The 21,087-nt window shown below is 46.8% G+C and overlaps 1 protein-coding gene and 1 long non-coding RNA gene across 10 annotated transcripts in view; one reads left to right on the top strand and one right to left on the bottom strand.

Annotated features, from left to right (window-relative positions):
• Nucleotides 1–700: 700 nt before the first annotated feature.
• LOC136020605 (uncharacterized) lies at nucleotides 701–4,255 on the bottom strand. Its single transcript, XR_010615417.1, has 3 exons — nucleotides 4,093–4,255; nucleotides 1,828–2,133; nucleotides 701–1,261 (listed from the first exon to the last, which is right to left on the bottom strand). It is a non-coding gene; the product is annotated as an uncharacterized LOC136020605 (long non-coding RNA).
• The window catches only part of ZBTB46 (zinc finger and BTB domain containing 46), a 48,084-nt gene continuing 30,687 nt past the window's right edge, over nucleotides 3,691–21,087 (top strand). The window contains exons 1-5 of one of the 9 annotated variants that reach the window (XM_065691763.1): nucleotides 3,691–3,872; nucleotides 4,505–4,573; nucleotides 10,416–10,543; nucleotides 12,199–12,338; nucleotides 18,849–19,818. In XM_065691763.1, coding sequence (XP_065547835.1) covers nucleotides 12,285–12,338; nucleotides 18,849–19,818 — 1,024 coding nt within the window. In that variant the 5' untranslated portion in view covers nucleotides 3,691–3,872; nucleotides 4,505–4,573; nucleotides 10,416–10,543; nucleotides 12,199–12,284. The other 8 variants (XM_065691761.1, XM_065691760.1, XM_065691758.1 and 5 more) reach the window with 8 other exon arrangements.

Raw genomic sequence — 21,087 nt, 5'->3', positions numbered from 1 at the left:
GGGCTTCTTTTGTAATCTTCATTCACCATATTTAGTAGGCTTGTGACTTGCCCTTGCTGAGCTGATGGAGAATTCCCCCAAGTGTTTACTCCCACAACCTAGCAAATGCCTCAATACACATCATGGAAAAAGTACAATCGACATCTTCACTCCCACTAGAGAAGGAATTCTGACTTGCCCGGGAGTATGTGCTGTGAGAGAGACAAACGCTGCTTCATTAGCTCCCCTCAGCTGTGCTTTACTCCTCAAGTGACCTGGTCAGGGCTGCCACCACCTCCCTCCCTTCCTTCACCTAAAGACCCCTGACCTTTGATCAGAGCCTTAGGGACAGGAATGTGGGTCCTTTAACCCTTTCCTCCACCGTCAGCAGGATGCTCTCAGTGTAGCTGGCAAAGCCGGTGGTCCAAGGATTTCCAGGGATGCAGAGCTGCTGTGAGGTGCAGGAGCAAACCAGCTTTCTTCCTGCTGCACTTCGGGAAGAACAGGCTTTGGTGATGGAAACACATGTCTACCATGTATGAAACATGGGAACAAACTGGGGATTGCTGTAAGCAGAGCTCACAGATCAGAGATCCCTCAGGATTTTCTGTGCACCTCTATTTCAGAGTACAAAACTTGTAGTGGAAAAAAACCAACCCAGAGTAATCAGGTCACTGGGATTTTCTTAGCATGCTTCCAAACGGACCACATGGCAAGGACACACAAGAAATCATTTTAATTTATTGGATATAACATCTCCTACAAGCAAGACGAATGCAAGCTGGAGCAGAGCTGAAGAGGGGAGCTGGGATGAGAACGCTTCGGCATTGCTGATGATTTTGCAGATGGGATGTGGTATGGAGGCAGCTTTCCTCTACTGCTTGTCCCCAGTCTGTTTCTACCTCACCCCACCACAGGGTGATTCCAAGCACTCCTGTGCTACAGAATTATGGAATTTACCTGTTTTCCCAGTGGCTAAACACGACTAAAGCCCAGATCTCCAGTGGTCTCCTCCTCAATGAAACCTGTGATGTGGTGGTGTGCAGAGGACAGTGATCTGAGCCAGAAACAGTTTAATCTCACAGAGGTGCATCTGTGCTCTTGACCTCTCCTTTGTTCACCTCGCTCGCGACACTTTGCACACCAAAAATCTCACGAACAAGCCTCATTTCTCCTCCAGCTCTTTTTTTCCTGTTCTTTTTATCCCATGCACGTTCTTTGCTTCTTTCTGAGGAGAAACCACCCCTCTTCTGAGGACAGGCGGAGCACGTGCAGTATTTACCTAAAATAAGACACAAACTTCTAATGAAAGGAGGAAGGGGTGTGGGTATATTAAATATTAAAGCTTCCCAAGCCTCCTGAAATCCTTTGTGTGGAGCAGCTTTGGGAAGCTCGGCCCTCAGCCAGCCTCCCCCTCTTGGAGCGCGTTCCCCAGGGCAGTGCCCAGGCTGCAGCTGCTGCTGCTCCGGGGCCTCAGCCCAGCCCCACATGCAAAGAAATACTACATAAATAAATACTTGCTGCCAACAAAGACCTGAGGAAGAAACCCTGGGTGGGAGGAGAGGAAGGGAACGTACACCCTGAACCGGAGCAGCCTTGGGATAATGGGAAGCTCGGTCTCAAGCAGGGAGGAGCGAGGATAAGCAGGAGTGAGCTATAAGCAGGAGTGCTCATAGCTGTGACCACGTATGGTATAGATTTCATGCAAAATCGGTTTATAGTTGCATAAAGATACAGCTCTGTCTTCAATCAGCCCCTCAAACCTTCCCATTTCAACACAGAGCCTAAAAAATAAGACCACCTCAAAGCTTAAACTTAACCAACTCATGCAACAGAAGGATTTAGCACCTGCAGGCGCCGGGGGGAAGAGCTTCACATGCAACACTTGAGCATTGAGGGTGGAAAAAGGGATTCTGGCTGTTCAGCTCCGGTGCTTTCCACCTGCAGGTGACAGGGACTGGAAAACAGACGTATGGGGAGGTGAAGGCAGAGGATTGCATGTGCAGGAGGAGCAGGAGGCAGCGGGACAGCCGCCTGGCACCGTTGTTGCTTAAGCGTAAGAAACGGAGTCCTTCGTTGCATTGAGAGACAATTTCTGCAGAGCCTTCATTTGCATTTTAATGGAACTCTTTCTAGGAAGGTGCTGCTTGGACTCTGTTGCAATAGAAAATAAAGAGGTAATTAAAACCACGCTGGAGTTAAAAGACATTTCATTGTCATTAATCAGGTTCATTCACGGGCTTTTCAAAATCGAAGGTATTGAGGGTGTGTGGGAGGACTTGGGGGTGGAAAACACCACACACAGCATCTGTTTATTTGCATCACAGCCTGAAAAGTGGAAAATAATCTTTTTTTTTGATGAAGGGACGTCCTGGAGATGAAAAGCACCTTGTAGAGGAGGACTTGAATAAAGAATAGGCATAAAACCAACTCCAAGGTTTCAGCAGTAGGTTTCGCTACTTCAAAGCCAGAGATGAAGCAAATCTATAGGACAAGGGAAAGGAAACCCGGGAGGACCTTTCCAAGCCATAGGCACGCAATTACCCGTGATTACCCACCTAAGCTGGTTAACAAGGCAAACAAACGCCCAACCCACGTGGATTTCCCCACTTTGGGGCACAGGCACAGCATGTGGATGCTGATGCACGGGTTGCAAACGTTACAACTGCTGGACCAGCTCCTGCTTTCCCAATCCAGAGATCCAGGAGCGGTTCCCTTGCTCGCCACAGCCGTCGCAGGGTTGGCATCAGCTTCCTCCCCGCTCCAGACCTATCCTGTGCTGTTAAGCCCCATCCTTTGAAATATAGGGCAGTTTGTGTCAGATCCTTCAGCGCAGCAGCCGAAAGAGCAGGATCCTGCCCTTTGCTGCAACAAGAGGGTTTCCATCCCGGGATCTGACGGGCGGGGGGCTCTGATCTCCATCCTGCAGACCCTCATTCTCCACACCTCCGGCCATCAAGCCAGTCCAGCGCCCCGTTTAACGGGCTCTGAAGTCTGCCGGGCTGCAGATCCTTTGTTCCTATTAATTTCTGCGTTAAATACGGTCTCTTATTTCTTAAGAGAGTAAAAAGTGATTTTCCCCCCTCTATAAACTGCTCTGGAGGCCGCAGCTCGGAGCGGGCACGGGCTCCTGTGGGGAGCAAACCGCTGCCCCTCATCCCGGCTGCCCCTCACGGTGGAGCCTGAGGGGATGCACGCGATGAGGGGACACAACCGCGGTGCCTCCTTCCTCGGGCCACGGCAAGGTCGGGCAGGAGCCACCTGAGGTGCCCCAGGGGAGCCCGGGATGGAGCTCGGGATCGGGATCGGGATCGGGATCGGGACCGGGACCGGGACCGGGACCGGGTCCGGGTCCGCCGCCGCCTCAACGCTGTCACGGAGCCGTCCCATCATGCCCCGCGCGGCCGAGCCCGTGCGCGCTCCCCCAGCCCGCCCTTCACTTCCGGTGTCCGGCAGTGGCAGCGCCGCCGGCGGCGCCCCCGCTCCCCCGGCGCAAGGGGAGGGAAAGGGGGCGGAGCCATGGGCGGGGCTTAACGGAGGCCCGTGCCAGCCTCCGACCAATCAGCGCCCGCCAGTGTGGGAGAAGGGGCGGGGCGGAGGCGCCGGCACGCGCCGCGCGGCACCGCCTCTCCCCCCCCTTCAGTCCCCCCCCCCCCCCCCCCCCCCGCGCTCGCCTGTCGCGGGTTCGCGCCCCGCGCGCCCGAGGGAGCGACGGGAGCGCGCCCGGGCCCCCCCCTTTCTACCGGCTTCTCCCCCCACACCCCCCCCCCCAGCTCCTCCGCCCTCCTCCCCCTTTCCCCTTCCCCTCCCCACCCCGAGGAGAGGCACGGAGTGACCGACGGAGCCACGAGCTCCGGCCGCTCCCACACCGCGCTCTCCTCCATGGGGCTCAGGTAAGCGCGCTGCCCCCCCCACCCTGAGGCGAGCGGGGGTCGCCATGGCCGCCCGCCCGCCCCCTGAGGCGGCAGCGCCGGGCCGCCCCCATCCCCGCGGCCGCCCTGAGGCGAGGCGAGGCGGGCAGCGCTTTTCCACCCCCCCCACAACCACCACCACCTCCTCCTCCTCCTCCTCCTTCTCCTTTCCGCCTTCCCCCGCCGCCTCGGCTGCGCTCACCGCGACCATCGCCCCCTGCCCAGCCCCGCGCCCTCCGCGGGCACAACCCGCCGCGGGGGGGAGCGGGGGGCCGGTCGCTCCGTGCCTGCGGAGGGGGGCACGGTGCCTTCTTTGGGACGCGATGGCTTATTTGGTGTGGGGTGGATGGCTTAACTTGGTAAGTGGCAGGGTTTAACCCCCCTCCCCCGGCCCTCCCCTCCCCTTCTCCGCCCCCCCCCCCCCCAACCCTCCCCTCCCCGTAACCTCCAAAAGGGGAATTTTCCAGCTGGTAATTTCTGCTGCGTCAACACCCAGCTCAAGGGAGAGGAGAAGAGACAAGGGGGCATTTTAACAGCAGCTCCACTTGCGAATAGCCAAGCCTCAATCCCGGCTCCAGCATTCAAACCCTTTTCCGCCCCCCCCTAAAAAGCAGCATCCGTGCAAGTTGGACCAAGAGTTTGTCAGGAGTGTGGTTCCAAACTGCTTGGGAAAAAGGGATGAGGTAATGATCGTGGTGAAGCATGTTGTATTTCTCTCTTTTTCTGCCTGTCTCTTTCTCCCTCTCCTATCCTCTCTCCTTCTTTTTCCCTTCTTTTTTTTTTTTAAGCCAGGCCTGTTTTGGGTTATTGTCTCCCCCTAAAGCCAGACACAGATCGCCTGGCCTTGCCTCCATTTTAATTGCAGGCTGAAATGGGGGAAGTGACCCTCTTTTAGAAGGGGGGGAAAAAAACCCCATCAAACCCCACTAAACAACAACGACAGAAAACCCCTTGGAAAAACAGCGCTGCTCCTTCGGGGGGGGATGAAGGTGGTTTTTCATCAGGCTGTAACAAGTGCAAAAGTGGCTGGAAATGTTTGCTGTCATGCAGGGCAACGAGGGAGGTGTTGTCGTCCTCCTCCCCCCCCCTTCCCTCCCCAGGAGGAAAGCTGTGGTTAAATTTGGAAGGAGAGGTGCTGGGAAAGGTGCTGGTAAGAAGCAGGGGTTGTGCTGCTGGATTGCCTTTGTGTCTCTGTAAATAGACATGTCAGTTCCCAAAGTAATACAAGTAGTGTCTGATAACTCAATCCCAGATGACAAATAGAGAATGGAGCAGATTTGCAGGACTGGAATAGCGGGAGGATTTCTCTTTTGGAAGCGGGGTGTGCGTGTGGGGGAAACGAAGCGGCGTTGGTACCTCCTGAGGAGGTTCTCGAGCGGCGCGGTATTGTGGAGCTGAGCGCTGGGATGCAATCCAGGGATAGAATCCCAGATTTATTTATTCTTTACACCTGACAGGGGGAAGATAAACAAAGGAGAGTTTGAACCGCTCTTTAATGAATTCCTCATGCTTTTTATTTTGCAATCCCAGTGATTCATTTGCGAGCCTGCCAGGATCGGATTATTATCAGCATTGTTTAAAGCCATGCTAATTAGAGACGTGTTTAGCAAACAGCGCTGGTGCAGACACCTGTACCAAAGTTCCTGCCTGCATTTTAATTGCATCCCTCGCATCTTGTGTAGCATTTAGGGGCTGTCGTACGGATCTAGGTCTCGGTTCTTGAACTCGATCAAGTATTTATTACAAGTGTGGATTCTCAGTGTGCAAAGAGCAGCCCCTGCGACTAATGCATGAAATGTGGTGTCTCCAGAAGGAAAGGGAGTCTTTCTTTTCTTCTATTTGTTCGGGGGGTGGAGGTGGGGGGAATAAAGGGAAAAACTGCATTATCCAAGAGTGAGAGAACTGTAATTTTAAGAAAGCAGCTTGCTGGGAACGGATCGCTCTTCTAGCAATACCTTGCTTAAACATTGTATGTTTTTATAGCATCTTGTAATTGCAAGTAAGATTTGCCTTTCCCTTTCTCAGCTCCGTTCAGCTTCTCTTGCTGTTTGTCAAGTTTTAGGTTTTGAGATCCCTTAGTGATGGAAAAAGAAAATAGGTGGAGTGTGTGTTATTAGTCACAATATTTTTAACATGTGGGGAGGAATGAGCGCTGTAAGGTGCTTTTGGGGAGCTGACGAGGACTGGGAACAGGAGCCTGCCCCATGGGCTGGGGGCACAGCTACAAAACAGTGTTTAGGGCAGCTCCCAAAGGGATGTGCCTGGCAAATAGTCCGTGTTTTGCTACGCTGGTGGGATAACTGAAACAGAAAACTGATCGTTTGGTTTTGATGCAGCCTGTCCAGGAGGGGGAAACTCACTCACAGCTAAACTTCTCTCACAGTTGTTTTCATATCTATGTTATGACTGATGTAATTGAGTCAGTCTGAGTGTGGTACCAAAAAATGGGGGGTTCTGATAAATCACCCGTGAGATGTTTATTTGTAGGCTTTAAATGCTGCTTCATCCTCGAGCGTGTAGGATCGAGCTGCTGAAAACATGACCCGTACGCGGGGTTCTTGGAAAATGGGCCACTTTCTCCCCGTGGTCTTTGTTTTCTGGGACAGTTGTACAACAGTGGAGATGTTCTTCGCAAGAGGGTTTTTTTTCCTCCTCAATAAGTGGAAGTGCTTAAAGGAAAATCAGTTTAGCAGCACCCCTTCCCCAAGCAGTCCTCCGTGGAAAGGTGAAATGCCTCGTGTTTGAAAGGTCTGTGATTTGCTGTCGAATAGGCTGCTTTTCCTCTGCTAGCGTGTTGTGTTGCTGTGAGGTCGAACGTGTTCTTTTTATCTTTGCTGTCCATTTGGGTGGATTTTTTTTGTTTAGATACGTGTTTTTGAAGTTTCTCAGCAAAGTTTCCTGTCCTCCCGGCAGCGCAGCAGCGGGATAACGCCCGATCCGAACTGCTGCTGCTTGCTTCCAGAGCAGATTTACTTCAGAAACAGCTCAACCTTTCCCAGGGCATTTTCCCCTTCATGTTCTTGCTGGTTTTACTGGCAGCCCCAGTCTCCAAACTCCCCTAAATTGGTAAAAAGCACTCGCAGGGGGTTTCCTCGCTCCTGTCTGCTCAGTTTAATGGGCAAACAAAAGGGCAAAGCGGGGGCTTAGTTTAAGTCTTTGAAGAGCTACCTGCAGCTGTAATGGTTATCCCACATGGCCCTTAGAATTCCCAGGAGCCAGCAGGTCGTGTCCATTCCTGGCTGCCAGCGTTACCCTGGAAAATACTGACACAAAAGGATTAATATTTGTATTTCGCTTTTGGCTTACGACTGGCTTGAGTATTTTGGAGTGAGTAACTTACCTGTGTTTTATGTGTGATATCTGAAACTCAGAGTGTACTAATAGTGAAAGCAGGCACGTTGTGGGGCTGCCTGCAGATAGCAGGGGTCACGTTAGGCAAGAGGACACGGACCTACTACTGCTGTGAGATAGAGGGAGGTATTTGGGCTGTGTGAAGTGCTGTGGTCTGCTCCTCACCCCAGGGTCCCTGGGAGGGGTTTAGGGTGTTTTGGTTAAACACAGCAACAGTCAGGACTCTGGTTGTTGCTTCAGACGTTCACTTTATTCCTTCTTGAGGGTTTTCTGTTTCACTCGGTGATGTGGTCATGTTACAGCTCCCTTAAGCACAACCGTCAGTGCTTGGTTTTCTCAATTCCCTCTGGATACCCAGTCCTTTAGGCAGGATGTGAACTAAAAGCATGTATTGCTTGTTGTGGGGCTTCTTTCACTGGAGATGGAAGAAGAGAGACTTTCGGCTTCTCTGAACAGTTCAGTAGCTTTTGGGTTTGTGCTGCCGTGGTGCATTTGGCTGCGCAGGGATGTCCAGTTTGGAGTGAGAGCTGCTTGGGATTCAGTTTCATCCTGTAGCTGTGACTGAATGTGCTGGTGTTGTCAGTGCTTTTTATCAGCCTCCCTTCTGTGAAACAGGGGTGTGGAGCTTCCTCAGCTCTTCCACACAGTTTCTATTATACTGGCAAAAAATCATAGTTGTGCTAAAACTGCTAATTCTTCATACACACAAACTAGTGTGAAGTCCTCACTGAATTCCCCAATAGTGGAGCTCGGAGGCTCCTGGGTGGGGTTTTCTGTCCCTTACCAAGTTAGCTGTTCTGAACACTTGCTTTAACTTTCTTCCGTACCCACATATTTAAGACCCATCAGCCTGCAGTTGAAATGTTGGGTTTAAACAGCATCCGAGTGCAGGATGAGCTCCTTGACAGCAGTTCCAATTAGATGGAAATGTGTTCCACTTTGTGGTGTTCTGTTGTGTGTAGGTGAGGTAAGGATGTACCTGGGTATTGGAGATGCTGAGGTAGAGCTGAAACTTGCCTTTCTTTGCCTTGGTTTTTGGGAATATGGCTTTTCCAGCCCAGGCAGTAGTGATCCCTTCTGCCCTGACACTTAACTTGGCATTAAGGAGGAAAAACATTCTGCAAATGCTGGAAGTTGCCTGGCGTTTGCTTTGGAGTAGAGCTGAGTTGGGGTCTGCTGTATTGGAGGGAGGCAGCGAGGTGGCAGGAATATTCTACAAACACAGCTTGTGTATGGATTAAAATAAGCCTTGTAGCAAGGATGTCAGAGTGTGTGCCAGGAACTTTGCTGCTTAAGAACCCTGCTTAGGAAAGCAGCTAGGGTTTTGCATAGCAAGGAATGTGTTTATAGCTGTGTATACGTTAGTTAACTTTCCTATTTGTTTCCTCCTCATGTGTGTTGAACTAACTTAATACGTCCAAGTGAGTTTGTTTCCTCTATTTCTCTCCTTGTGAAGAAGAACTCGGAGTGGATGCTTGAGGTAGTTGGGCTCACTCTGGGTGAGGAAAGGGTTAACCAAAACGTGCACCTTTTGCACTAATATACCATTGGAGGAAATACCTATCTGACCAGTGCTCAAATCATGCTCCGAAACAGAAGCATCAATGGTCTGGATTAGCCATTAGGTGCTTAAAATACCCAAACCTGAAACCAGCTGATTGAAGTACCCATGAAGGAAGCAGTCAGGATGGAGTGCTCCGAACAGTCCCACCACTGTAGGGTTGGAGGACGAGGTGGGGGCTGGATAAAACCCTCACTTATTGACTTCCTTCTTATTACTGCTCTATCCTTCTTGGCTTCACTGTGCTTCTTTTTTAGTTTTTTGTAAGAGTTGATCAAATCTGGATTATGAGATTTGGACTAAAATTAAAGTGGGATATTACCCGAGGCACTGAGTGCTTGTACCCGGAGTTACACACAGCACCTCCTGTGTTCTCTTTAGTTTTGCTGACATGTTTACTCCTAGGGTATTCCTGACTCCTTACGTGCATTTTCTGTCTCTTGTGTGCTCTTCCCCTCAGTTGCTCCCATGGCTATACTTCCCTTTAAAAATTCCCTCATGATTCTTCCTCTTTCTTTGCTTCCCTCCCTCTTCACGTACTGACTTTGGGAACTTACAGAAAGATCCCCAAGTTAAAAAGCCAGAAACCAATGTGAAAGTTTGGGGGGAACCGTTATTCAGGGCAATTCCCAGTGTGATATGATCACACTTCTTTAATCCTCTTTCTTTTTTAGGTGCTTTTTATGTTGTTTTGGTTTTGGTAATAGATGCACAAGGGAAGTGTCTTTTGCTCAGATTTCTTTTGTGATGCTCTTTTAAGTGGCAGCTTAAGATCTTGTAGGAGTTAATGGCATTTGGACTGGTAAGTGTCACACCAGCCACAGGCACCCAGGGTTTTTCAGGTTGCTCTTTAATCTTCACTGCTGGAGTAGCCGCTATGTCTGTAGCTAAATGCTTACATTGTTTTTGGTATGACCAGACTCCTCCAGCCTGGTACCCTATAAGATTCTTGCTCTTTAGGTGTTGGTTGGCTCTTCCATCTTCCTTCAATAGCAGCAACTGTTTCTGTACTGTGTTGGAGGTATCCATGATGGAGAGAAGATGGTGAGGCAGGCAGATGGACAGAGGTGGAAGTTATGGGGAAATGCAGAAGGGAAATGCAGAGGAAGTGGAAAGAGCAGCAGAAATATTATTGCAAGAAGCATTTTGAATTAGAAATGTGCACCTAGTGCCCTGTTGGAAAGGTGCATCCTGTTGCATAAGCAAACTGTTACAGGCTGGAATATTGTATTGTGGCTGCATTGCTTTTACAGGCACGGAAATGAGAACTTACTTTCTGTGGGGTGTTTGCATCTTTTTCTGTATCTTCTTGTTAAAATTGTTTGAAATCCTCATATAAAGTACTGGCATTCTATAGTGGCTTCTTCAAAGCACTGGTGTCTGGAAGCACAGGAGTGTTAATAGTGTTAAAATTTGGATATTAAATTCTTTAACTTAACACAAGCAAAATAATTTCTCCTTTATGCTTATTGATAGAAATATATCATAATATTGTTTGAAATGGCAAAGTTGTAAATGTGCTGCTTGCAATTATGTGCCACTGAAGGCTTTTATATGAAGTTACAGTTTAGATTTTAATTTGTGTCTCTTATTCTTCCCATTCCCAAATGCAGGACATCTGATGAGCCCTTTGGAGGTTGTCAGCAGAGCCCGTTCTCCTCTCTTCATTAAAACATGCACTTCCCAGCTGTGAAACATCGCAACATTGATTTCTGCTAACAGGAAACATTTTCAACTGTTGGTAAGTGCTCAGCATTTAAAGATACTTTGTGGTGTGGTAAGAGAAAGAGGAAGATTCCTTTCGGAGTCTTACCCAGCTGTGGAAGTTGGAGGAATACCTCTGGCTATCGTGCTCCTACCTTGTAGCAGAGGTGCCTCCATTAATCATGGTCACTTGATGCTCATCTGTTCAACTACAAGAGGAAAGCAGGTTCAGAGCTCAAAGCAAGAAGGAAAAATGCAGAGCAGTGCAAAATAGTACGGGTCTGAGCTTTGCTGTTCTTACTGGACTGTTCTGGCTTATTCTGGGCTCAGGGGCAGAGGTGTAGATCAGAGTTTTAACAGTCACAGCCCTAAGTTTGAGTGAAAAATACCACTTATTTTTACCCTTTGCTAACAAAGTCATTTCCCATGTGTTCCCTCACTCCCCCACTTTGTTTTTTTAACTGTCTAAATAACAGGACTAAAAGGAGCCAAAACAATTGCTATGGAGAAGCAATCAGAGAAAGGCAAGACTTGGCAGTCTGAAATAGACACTGAGAACAAACTCAGTGGTATTTGCTTCTGTTGGGTCATATTTGTTGTCAAGATTTTCGCAGTTGTGCTTGTTGCCATAAAAATGCCTGGATTTGCCTTAATGCTCTGTTTGTGTATTAGATACTCATTTCCCCACTTGCAGAACAGCAGTTTGTACTGGAAAAGCTTTCTTAATTTTTATCTTCTGAGGTTTTTTGTTACTGCAGAAGGAGAGATCAACAGCATTGATTTATAACTGATTTTCATTATGAGCTTATCCGTAGATTGAAGAGATCTCAATGCAGAGATCAGAAATACGTGGCAAACACTTTGCTAGAGGGGTCAACAGTGCATAAACAGTGTAAAGTTTTGACTAAAGCATAGTCAGAAGTTCTAGTTGAATTTAAACGTTTCAAGTGCAGTGAATGTGTTCTTCTGAAGAAAATAAAGTCTGGTTTGTATGGGAAAGGCAGATGGACATGATGATAGTTACAGCTGATGTGTCCTCACAGACAGAAAACCCTTTGCATGAACTATTTCTAATCTTGGTACCTTGTTGATCCTAAGCATCAATGTTTATCTGGGAATGTGCCTTACTATACCAAAGGATCTGTATTTCATACAGAATTCTCTCTCAAAATCTTGGGATTATTTAGTCTCTTCACCCAGAATGGTGTCAGCCGGTAGGAACTGGCAACTAAACACATCAAGAAGACATTCTTTTGACTATTCCATTCCAACCCTCTCTCAGGAGTTGCCTCAGTAGCTTTTTAACGTCCTATTTTATAGGTCAGATAAGGTGAAGTAGCGCCCTTCGGGCTACAAATGTCTCTTTCCAAAGTCATTAAAGTGAGAATGTTTGGAAAAGCTACCAAACAGGAAACCCTGTTGTTTCAAGGACCTCTTTGAAGTTCTAGTATCTAAAATTAGGTATCTTTTTTCTCTTACTTTTAAGAAATAACTCTTTGTTTGTAGTATTGCAATGAGGTACCAGGCTTTCATTACCTGCAGTGTATTGCTATGCTTTCATTTTTTGGGGTGAAGTCATAAACAGGGATGTTATAACTGTGAGTTTGAAGGGAAAAGCCTTCAAATGTATCACTGTAGTTCAGTAATTTGTAGTTTTATGCACATAACTTCTTCTTTCGGGTTTTGTTGTAGCTCTGTCCTTCTCCTACAAGAGGTCCCAGCAGTGCTGTTGGAAGGTCAAAGACTGGTGCACTACCTGTGCTGCCCTAGGGCTGTTGATGTCCTCAGCTGTTGTAGGAGAAACACCAGACCTGGAACCCAGTTTGTTACTGGTAAGGAGTAATTGTCTTGGATTTTGATTGGTGGTTCTTTCAATATGGAATTTTACATTGCTTTCTCTAACAAAGCCAGTAAAACTCTCCACTGCCTATGACATGAAGAACACGATAGCAAAATGTGCCTCTGGTATGGTTTTGCCTTTTTTCCTCCTATTTTTAACTTCACAGTTTCTAAATTTCGTGTCCTAATTGCCAATTGCCCTCCTTCCAAGCTGTGGAGGCAAACAGCCTTCCCTTAGCTTTCATCTCCAGACCTGGTTTTCTCTTGGAATTCTTCATGTGCTGTCAGAGCTACTTGAAGGTTAATAAATGGATTTTCCTAAGATCCTTCCCAAAATCCTGTCTTTTGGCTGCACTTCTGTAGTGTCCAGCATTTCCGCCCTGCTGGCCCTGTAACTTCAGGTAGATGTTCGATATCAAAGGCCAAAGCCAAATTGCTGGTTTTGAAGTAGAGAGTGAAATGTTTCATGATGGCTCCTGGTTATTTTATGTTCTGCTTATTGGAGTTGGATTGTGCTTGTGGCTTGTGTTTGGGTTGTGGAAACAAAGCTGTAACACTACGATGTGTGACTAGAAGTGCTTAGTGTTTAGAGTGTCTTTGTCCTTGCTGAAATTTGCCTTGATTCCACATTGAATCTGAATCAATGTATTTTCATGGTAAAAGCAGCTGTAAACTGATGATACGGTCTTAAATGCTTTGTGTTTCCTGCCTAAGTCTAACTGGGGCAGATGGGGAGTTGACATCTCTTCCTGCCCCGAGTTTGATATCTTTGCTGCTGTGTTCTGGCTGCTGAAGGTGTGATGCTGCCCTGCTCCTGCTGTTTGAACTTTGCTCATAGCCTTTCTGGATTGTAACTACTACAGAATGCGATGCAGAGGTGTTTCAATGCTCTTCCTCAAACACACTTGGGAGGAGAAAACGCTGTGCTTGTGGAGGTTTACACTGTGAAGCTCACGAGCAGTGTCTTTGCTGGGAGTTATCTGTTAACATCCCGAAGCTTGTGCTTTTCCTCCCCTTTAGGAGGGTTAGTGCAGGTACCATTCTTTGCTGTTGCTAAGGTTACATTGGGGTTTTTGTTCTCTGTTCCTGTCAGCACAGGGCACATGGACAGGAGGAATCCTCTGCATCTCTGTTGTCTTTACTTGCATAAAAGTGAAACTCCTTACACACTGTCATGTGTGAGGTGGCGTTTGGAGCCCAATCTCACCTTACAGAGCTCCTTTGCAGAGGAATTCAAAAAATGCTGGAATGTCTTGGGAGTGGAGACATGGACAGAGGGGAAGCAGGGAAGAGGGGTGTGTTTGTTGCCTTTCTGTAGAAGAAACCATTGGAGTGAACTGGAGTTCTTCCTTGGTCTGTTTTTACTTTTCTCCGAAGGGAGAAGGGGGAGGAAACAACACATTTTTGGTCAAATTCCAGTTGGCATGTTTTCCCTAGGGAGCACATGGTGGCTGCTGGTGGAGAGCATTTAGGAGTGTTTTGGTACTCCGTAACTTGTGTCCCTACTATTAAGTGTAGAAACATGTTAGAAAGTTGTAACAGACGTCTTGGAGGCTGAATTTTGGGTTCCTTTGTATTCAGAGAGCTCAAATAGGAGACAAAGAACAAACCCTCCAAAACCTCTCCAGTCCTTTGGGGTTTTTCCTTATTTTTCTTCCCCTGTTTTCTTTCTGAGTAAAAGGAGTTTATTTTTGTCCCCACTGTTTCCCCGGGGACTGCACTGAAGGGACTTTCATGCGTGTCCTCCATTTCTTGCAAGTGGCTTTATGTCCAAATCCGAATAACACGCTGAGCTTTAGATACAACACATTTATACCCCTTAATTTTACTGTTGTTCACATCTGGGTCAGGAGACTTATTGCGGGTGCTTACTCTGAGCAGTTGGCTTTGTAAGTACTGGCTATTCCTTTTAAACCTTTCCAACAGGAGGTGAAGACCGTATTTATTTAGACTCTTATGTCACCAGGTGATATTTTCATGCTCAAATAACTGTACTGATAGTGCAAAATAAACAGTTGTGTGGCTGTTGTGTTTGTAGAACGAGGTTCATTCCAACCAGGCTTCAAGATTATCTGAATTATTAATGCTTACTTGAAGAGCAGGGTTTTGATGACCTGAGAAAGAAAAAGCTGGCCTCTACCTTGACAGAAGTTTGCATGAAAGAGATGATTAAATCTGTTTTCTTTTGTTCCTTTTGCTGTTACATGCAAGTGTTGTTTGCTTAGGGACAGGGGGGTTTAGTTTAGTTGGTTTTGGAGAGGTAGCAGCCTCAATGCTGTGAACTGACTTACGAAGAAAGGCTGATCTGCTGCCATTTATTTTGTGGAAAACCTACAGATGAGCTTTCACGGCTCATTGGCTTCTTGGAAAGCTGCATTGTGGCCTTGTGCTGTCAGCACTGGCCCAGGCTGAAAGCTTTTAGTCGGTGCTGAACTTCGAAATCCTTCAGTGTCCTAAAAAGACCTGGGATAAACCCCAAAATATGTCGTTGATCTTTGAGGTCCGTGTCTAAACAGTCTTTGCAGTTATTCTATCTTCCACAGTGCTTCCAGTGGAAGTTTGAAGGGTGCTGCTTTGCTGAAGGAATCTTTCCATAACATGTTTTAAGTGGAGATAAATATCATTACCAGGAAATGGGAAGAAAAACCCAACAACAAGCCACAAAACAGCATGTGAATTTGGAACACGAGAGCGCAGGCTTTTGAAGCTTCCTGAATTCTTAACTACTAGCAAATTGCCTTAAATTTAACTTGGATTAATTCCCTGGTGATCCTTGACATTAAACGGATGTTCTGGTTTGACATGGGTAGACAGAAAACTAATTAATTCCTCTGAATTGGAGGCATATTTAATTCTCTCCCCCAAAGACCTCGCATTGGAAAGGTGCAGTGCTGTGACAGATGCTGAATGTGGAATGATGGGTATGAAGTAACAGACCATTAGACAGGGGAAGATAAAGACATCTACAATAAGTATTGCTGGTTGGGAAAGTGTTAAACTTTGTTGGTTGGACTGAACACAGGAACATCCACATCATTGCTGCGTGATACTGTGCCTGTCCGTGGAGACGATGCTGCTCTTCCATGGGTGTCTTTCCCATTCATGTCTCTGTCTCTTCAAGTACTTTGGAACTAGGACAAGTTGTCTTCCCTTTGCATGGAGGAGCACATACTGGTGTTGGTTTTACTTGGGGTTTTATATTCATATTTTAGAATATCAAGTATTTCTGCTTCTTGCCCCAGAGGTACCAACCCACCCTCTACTCTTGTCCCCAGTGTCCTTGGTGATGGGGGCAAGTGCAGCACAAGGGCTGTGGGATCTCACCACCGTGAGACGTTTTTGTTCAGCCGTGGCTTGCCTGCAGGGCCTCTGCTGTCAAGAGCCTGGAGGGTGGGACAGAGGCCAGTAAGGAGCCTTGCATAGATTCTGGTTTTGTGTTTGTCTTTAGCACAAATCCCTTGGGTAGGAAATAAAGTCAGAGAAAAGCTGTTTCCCACAGAGGCCGGTAAGTGCTCCATCTGTAAAACACCGGATTAGCCATTGCCTGAACCTCAAACTGGTCCGGTCTAAACCAAAGGGAGTGGGAGACAAACAGGCAAAGAGGCAGCTTAAACAAAGAACAAGGTATATCAAAAATAGTCTGTTACCAACAGTGAGGGGGAACCCAGTCACTGAACAAAGCTGAACCAACATATGAAATAATACATGTATAAAATTTCAAGGAATGGGTGTAATTTCCAGGTGAAAAACGTGCAAGAGGAAAAGCTGCTGTTGCATAAACTCACAGAAGTGGGTGAAGATGTTGGGATAACGGAGTATTTGTCAATCTGTATTAAAACTGAGGAAGAGAAAATGATCCTTGTGGGAGATATCCCCCAGCACCAAACTAATTCTAGGGAGTTGATGTTTTGGAATATGGACTTTGCTGCCTGTGAAGGAACAGCAAAAGGAAATGCCATATCTGAACCTTCTGCTGGCTCCATAATTGTATGCTCTGAGGTTTTCTTGCCTCTTCCTCTGAACCGTGTGGATCTGGCAGCTGTTGAAGGCAGGATTGGTGATGGACAATGCGCTTTATCCAATGCGGCAGTTCATATTTCCTGAGGGGACTAAGCTGACTCCTCGACTCCTAAAAGTAGCTGCAGCAGTGGTTTCTGGAGTAGAGACAAGAGTGAACTGTCATTCTGCCTTAAGAGGTGGCTCTCTCCAGCATGAGGAGGTTGGGAAGCGGTGGCAGCCACCTTCCGTGCCTGGATGAGAGCTGCTGGTTCCATTGCAGCCTTCTCAGGCCAAACACCTGGAAAATCAGTTCTTTAGGCTGAGGGTTTTTAATCGTTGGATTGATTTGCGTTGATGTATTTCATGTATTTGAGGTGGAGGTGGCTTCTATGTGAGAACTTGATTTGAGGACTCTGGGTGGATTTCAATAGTGAGTAGCATTCAGATAACGTGCAGCTGCTCTATTATTGACCTCTTCCAATTCAAATAGAAATAAGATGAGCTTCTTTGTGCACTCTGTGCTTAATTCCATAGAAAAGCTGCATGGATTTGAAATAATGAACACCAGTTCAGCCTGTTTGTGGTGCAGGAGCACAGTCCTTCCTCTCTTGAAGAAGCAAGTGCTCCTCAATGACCAAGGACCAGCCGGTCTTGTAAATGGGCAGTTGTGACACTGCTAAAGAGCTCCATTCTTGTGGGACTGGAGATGCTTGCGCAGGCATCTTGCATAACTTGAACTCTTGACTCATCAGGTGGCTCTAGAAGAAAGGTCCTTGTGTCATCTCTGTTCTGTGGGCTGAGAGGTGGTTTTCCAGCCAGTGGTGTGGGCTGAACTGGAGCTGTTGTGCTCCTGTAGACGCTGACACTAGCACAGACTAGGAGGAAGGAGGAATGAGGTCTTACAGATTGCATTCCCCAGCACAGGAACCCACTTGCATATGTCAAGACACTTTCTCAATCACGACTGCTGTGAGGTGATGTACAGATGGGCCTGAATTTGTGCTTTGAACCAGATATATATTAGAAAGTTGCTGCAAGCACACATCAGCCTCTTAATGACAGTGCTTATATTTAACTGTGCATGCTTTGAGATGGTGCAGCCACACAAGTGCGGTGACTGTGGTTTTATCAGCAACCACCAGCAGCCCAAATCCAGGCTCTGGTGCATGGGCTTGTCCATAATTACATTCAGATTTGGTCTTGTCAGCAGAAACCAATTGTACAGTTGCATGATGACATGTGGCTGCATGTGCTGATTTTACAGTTGGGACTTCTTATATTGGAACAAGTTTAAGTTCTTGAGAGGAAGGAGTTGGTATCCTTCACACTGTGTGGCAGCTCAGTGCTCCTGATTGGCTGCACCATTCAATCGCTGTTAAACATATAGAAACCTTAATGGCAAGTCCCAGGTAAGTGATCTAAGCTAGACAAAATGGCAGAAATCAGCACTGATGTGTTACTTCTCTTGTATTTGTACTTTGCTGGTAGGGTAAAATTCAATCTGAATCAACGGATCCACTTTTTCTCTGTTTTGGGGTGTAAGAGGAGGGTAATGCGGAGCATAACTTACAAGATACGTGATACTTGCCATGTTGCTGGCACTAACTAGCCTTTGTTTGGATAATGGTGCCAAACTTTATGAAAGGTGATCAGAATTCATCTTGGCTTGGTGGATGCTTTGTTGTTTGGGTCACAAGCATCCTTTCTGAACATGAATGTTCAGGTGATCATTAGCATTTCTCTATCCTCTGCAGTATCTTAGGGTGGTTGTAGGGTAAAATTGCAGTTGTAAAGCCAAGGAGATAACATGCTTTATTGCCAAGTTAAAAATCTTGTGCTTATAAGCAGTTCAGCCTCAAATAACATTAATTTCACAGTTCTCATCTATTGCTAGTTTAGTTTGAGTGGGGACTTCCCATTTTGTGATCTGTAGTCTTGGATGTGCTTGTTGCTCTTCTGCCTTGCATTGTATTTATAGCCCCTCCACAGCAATGTAGCGAGAGCAAGGCCTTGTTTCAGTTGGCTTCTGCTGTTGGAGGGCTTCATCTGTTCAGTGTGTTACACATAATACCTGTTCCCTTGAGGAAAGTGTGTTACGGAGTGCTCCTCAGCAGTTTGTCTCCATCAGCACAGTTTCAAACCCAAACTTCACTGAACTCCAGCAGTAAAAACTGGCAGTTGTTTCACCCAAGTAACGTAAGACAGGTTTGCTTACAAGTCTGTAGTCGTTTAAAGAAGCGTTTCTCTGGGATGTTATGAGCCACTGGAGGACTGAGCTTCAAATCTAATCTCCTTTTTACCATAAATTATTTGAAGTCTGGTAAAAAGGAGCTGCATCATGTAATGAATGTGTGGTGTTTCCAGGCAGTGCCTGTGTTTTGCGGCATCCTTTCAGGATGAACTTGTTACTTGATTTGGCACAACTCGGGGTTTGTCTCAGTCTTTGAAAATCTCTGTCAGCTTGTAGTGGATTTTGAAATCCTGTCATTTCCTTCCCCCTACAGGACTTGTGGAAGAGGAAACACAAAGATTTCCAGATGAATAACCGCAAAGAAGATATGGAGATTGCTTCCCACTACCGGCACCTGCTGCGGGAGCTGAATGAGCAGAGGCAGCACGGCATCCTCTGCGACGTCTGCATCATAGTGGAGGGGAAGATATTTAAGGCTCACAAAAATGTTCTGCTTGGGAGTAGTCGTTACTTCAAAACACTCTACTGCCAGGTACAGAAAACCTCTGACCAGGCCACTGTCACCCACCTGGACATCGTGACTGCACAAGGCTTTAAAGCCATCATTGACTTCATGTACTCCGCACACCTCGCACTGACCAGCCGCAACGTCATTGAGGTGATGTCAGCTGCGAGTTACCTGCAGATGACAGACATTGTCCAGGCCTGTCACAACTTCATCAAAGCAGCTCTTGACATAAGCATAAAGTCTGATGCTTCAGATGATCTTGTTGATTATGAGCTTGGAGCCCCCTCCAGCAGCAGTACGGATGCTCTGATTTCAGCAGTGGTGGCTGGCAGGAGTATATCTCCCTGGTTAGCGCGGCGCACAAGCCCTGCAAACTCTTCTGGAGACTCAGCCATTGCCAGCTGCCATGAAGGAGGGAGCAGTTATGGCAAAGAGGATCAAGAACCAAAAACAGACAGCCACGAAGACATTTCATCCCAGTCTCTTTGGTCTAGTGACATGGGCTACGGCTCTTTACGGATCAAGGAGGAACAGGTTTCACCGTCACATTACGGAGGGAGTGAACTGCATTCTGGCAAGGATAGTGCAATACAGACTGTGTTCTCAGAGCAAGGAGTAGGGGATGGCTGGCAGCCCACGGGGCGCAGGAAGAACAGGAAAAACAAAGACACTGTGAGGCATATCACACAGCAAGTGGAGGAGGACAGCAGGGCAAGCTCTCCAATGCCATCATTCTTACCTGCTTCAGGATGGCCCTACAGCAGTCGAGACCCCAGTAAGTTGCTGTTCTGATTTTCATGGCTGAAATTAAAACCACTGGGTTAATTAGATCTGTTTGTGGTATGATCTTATAATTCTCTGAGATAGCTGAGCTTGCCAGAAAAATGCAGAAACCTGTGTTAGCAGGAATTCAGTCAGGAATGTCAGTGTCACAGCACTTGGCTGGTTTTCCTCTGAAAGAGGTTGGGAGTTTTGTTGTGGTCTTGAGCATACAATGGCCTAAATCACCCCCAAAACCACCACGATAGGAAAGGTTGGAATTTATTTTAGCAGGTGTGCAAACTGATGTCAAGGATGAAGAATGTTCCTTGTACAGTGTATTGATGATGTAATTACACCACACATGGGTGTAATTTAGTCTGAATGATACCATCTCCAGTGCTTCCTGGTATTCAGGTGTCACTTTCTCATGTGCAGGAAAACCACCACAGCTTATTGCTGCTCATGGCAAGAGAAATGTTTGGTACCTCTTAAGAATAATGTGTGTTTTTTGAGGTACTGCTGTGGCTTAAAGTGTATTTTGTTGTGTGACTGCTTGTAGTCTCGGGTGAGTGGTTGCTTTTAAAGCATATAGCCGGGGAGAAAAATGTGGTTTTGAGTTGTTCTGAATCTTCAGTAGTTATTTTGTGTCTCAAAATAGCAGTTCTGTTTGATTCATTAATCCCTGGCAATTAACAAATCCAGGAATACTGCTGATACAGGAGTAGTCTGGGTGTTTTTTTCCTAAGGACTTTCAGGGAGTGTGGTATCAAACTCCCTCAAGCTGATTTGAAGAGCTCTGTCTGGTGGGTTAGCCTGTGTTTCATTACATACCAGAGCCCAAGTCAGCCAGGAGGAGGGTGTGTGAGATTATATACCCTTATGTTGCCAAATTCAGATGAAAAAGCAATATAAATAGTACAGAAAGTCTGAAGATTCTTTATGGGCTGGAAAAGGATGTTTAAGATGCTTATATGCTGGAGTTTCAATGTGGTTTTCATTGAAGGGGTAGCTCTCCTCAAATGTCTTTAGATTTACTATGTTTTATGCTTATCTGCTGCTGCTGCAAGCTTGCATGTAATTATTCTAATTGCTGATGATAAAATCTACACAACAGCAGTTAGAAGAAAAATGGGAGAGAAGTGATTTATAATGAATCCTGGGTTTGTAATGTTTGTATTTCAGGGCTGTTTTGAAGCAGGGTTCAGCATGCATTGCCTGGTGTGCTATTTGCATGCAACTGATTTTCACTTCCATGGCATCCCATAAAAGCAGATCCGTCACT

This window comes from Lathamus discolor, chromosome 11 (assembly GCF_037157495.1).
Source record: "Lathamus discolor isolate bLatDis1 chromosome 11, bLatDis1.hap1, whole genome shotgun sequence".
Taxonomy (NCBI): domain Eukaryota; kingdom Metazoa; phylum Chordata; class Aves; order Psittaciformes; family Psittacidae; genus Lathamus; species Lathamus discolor.
This window is presented reverse-complemented; position numbering and strand designations above follow the sequence as displayed.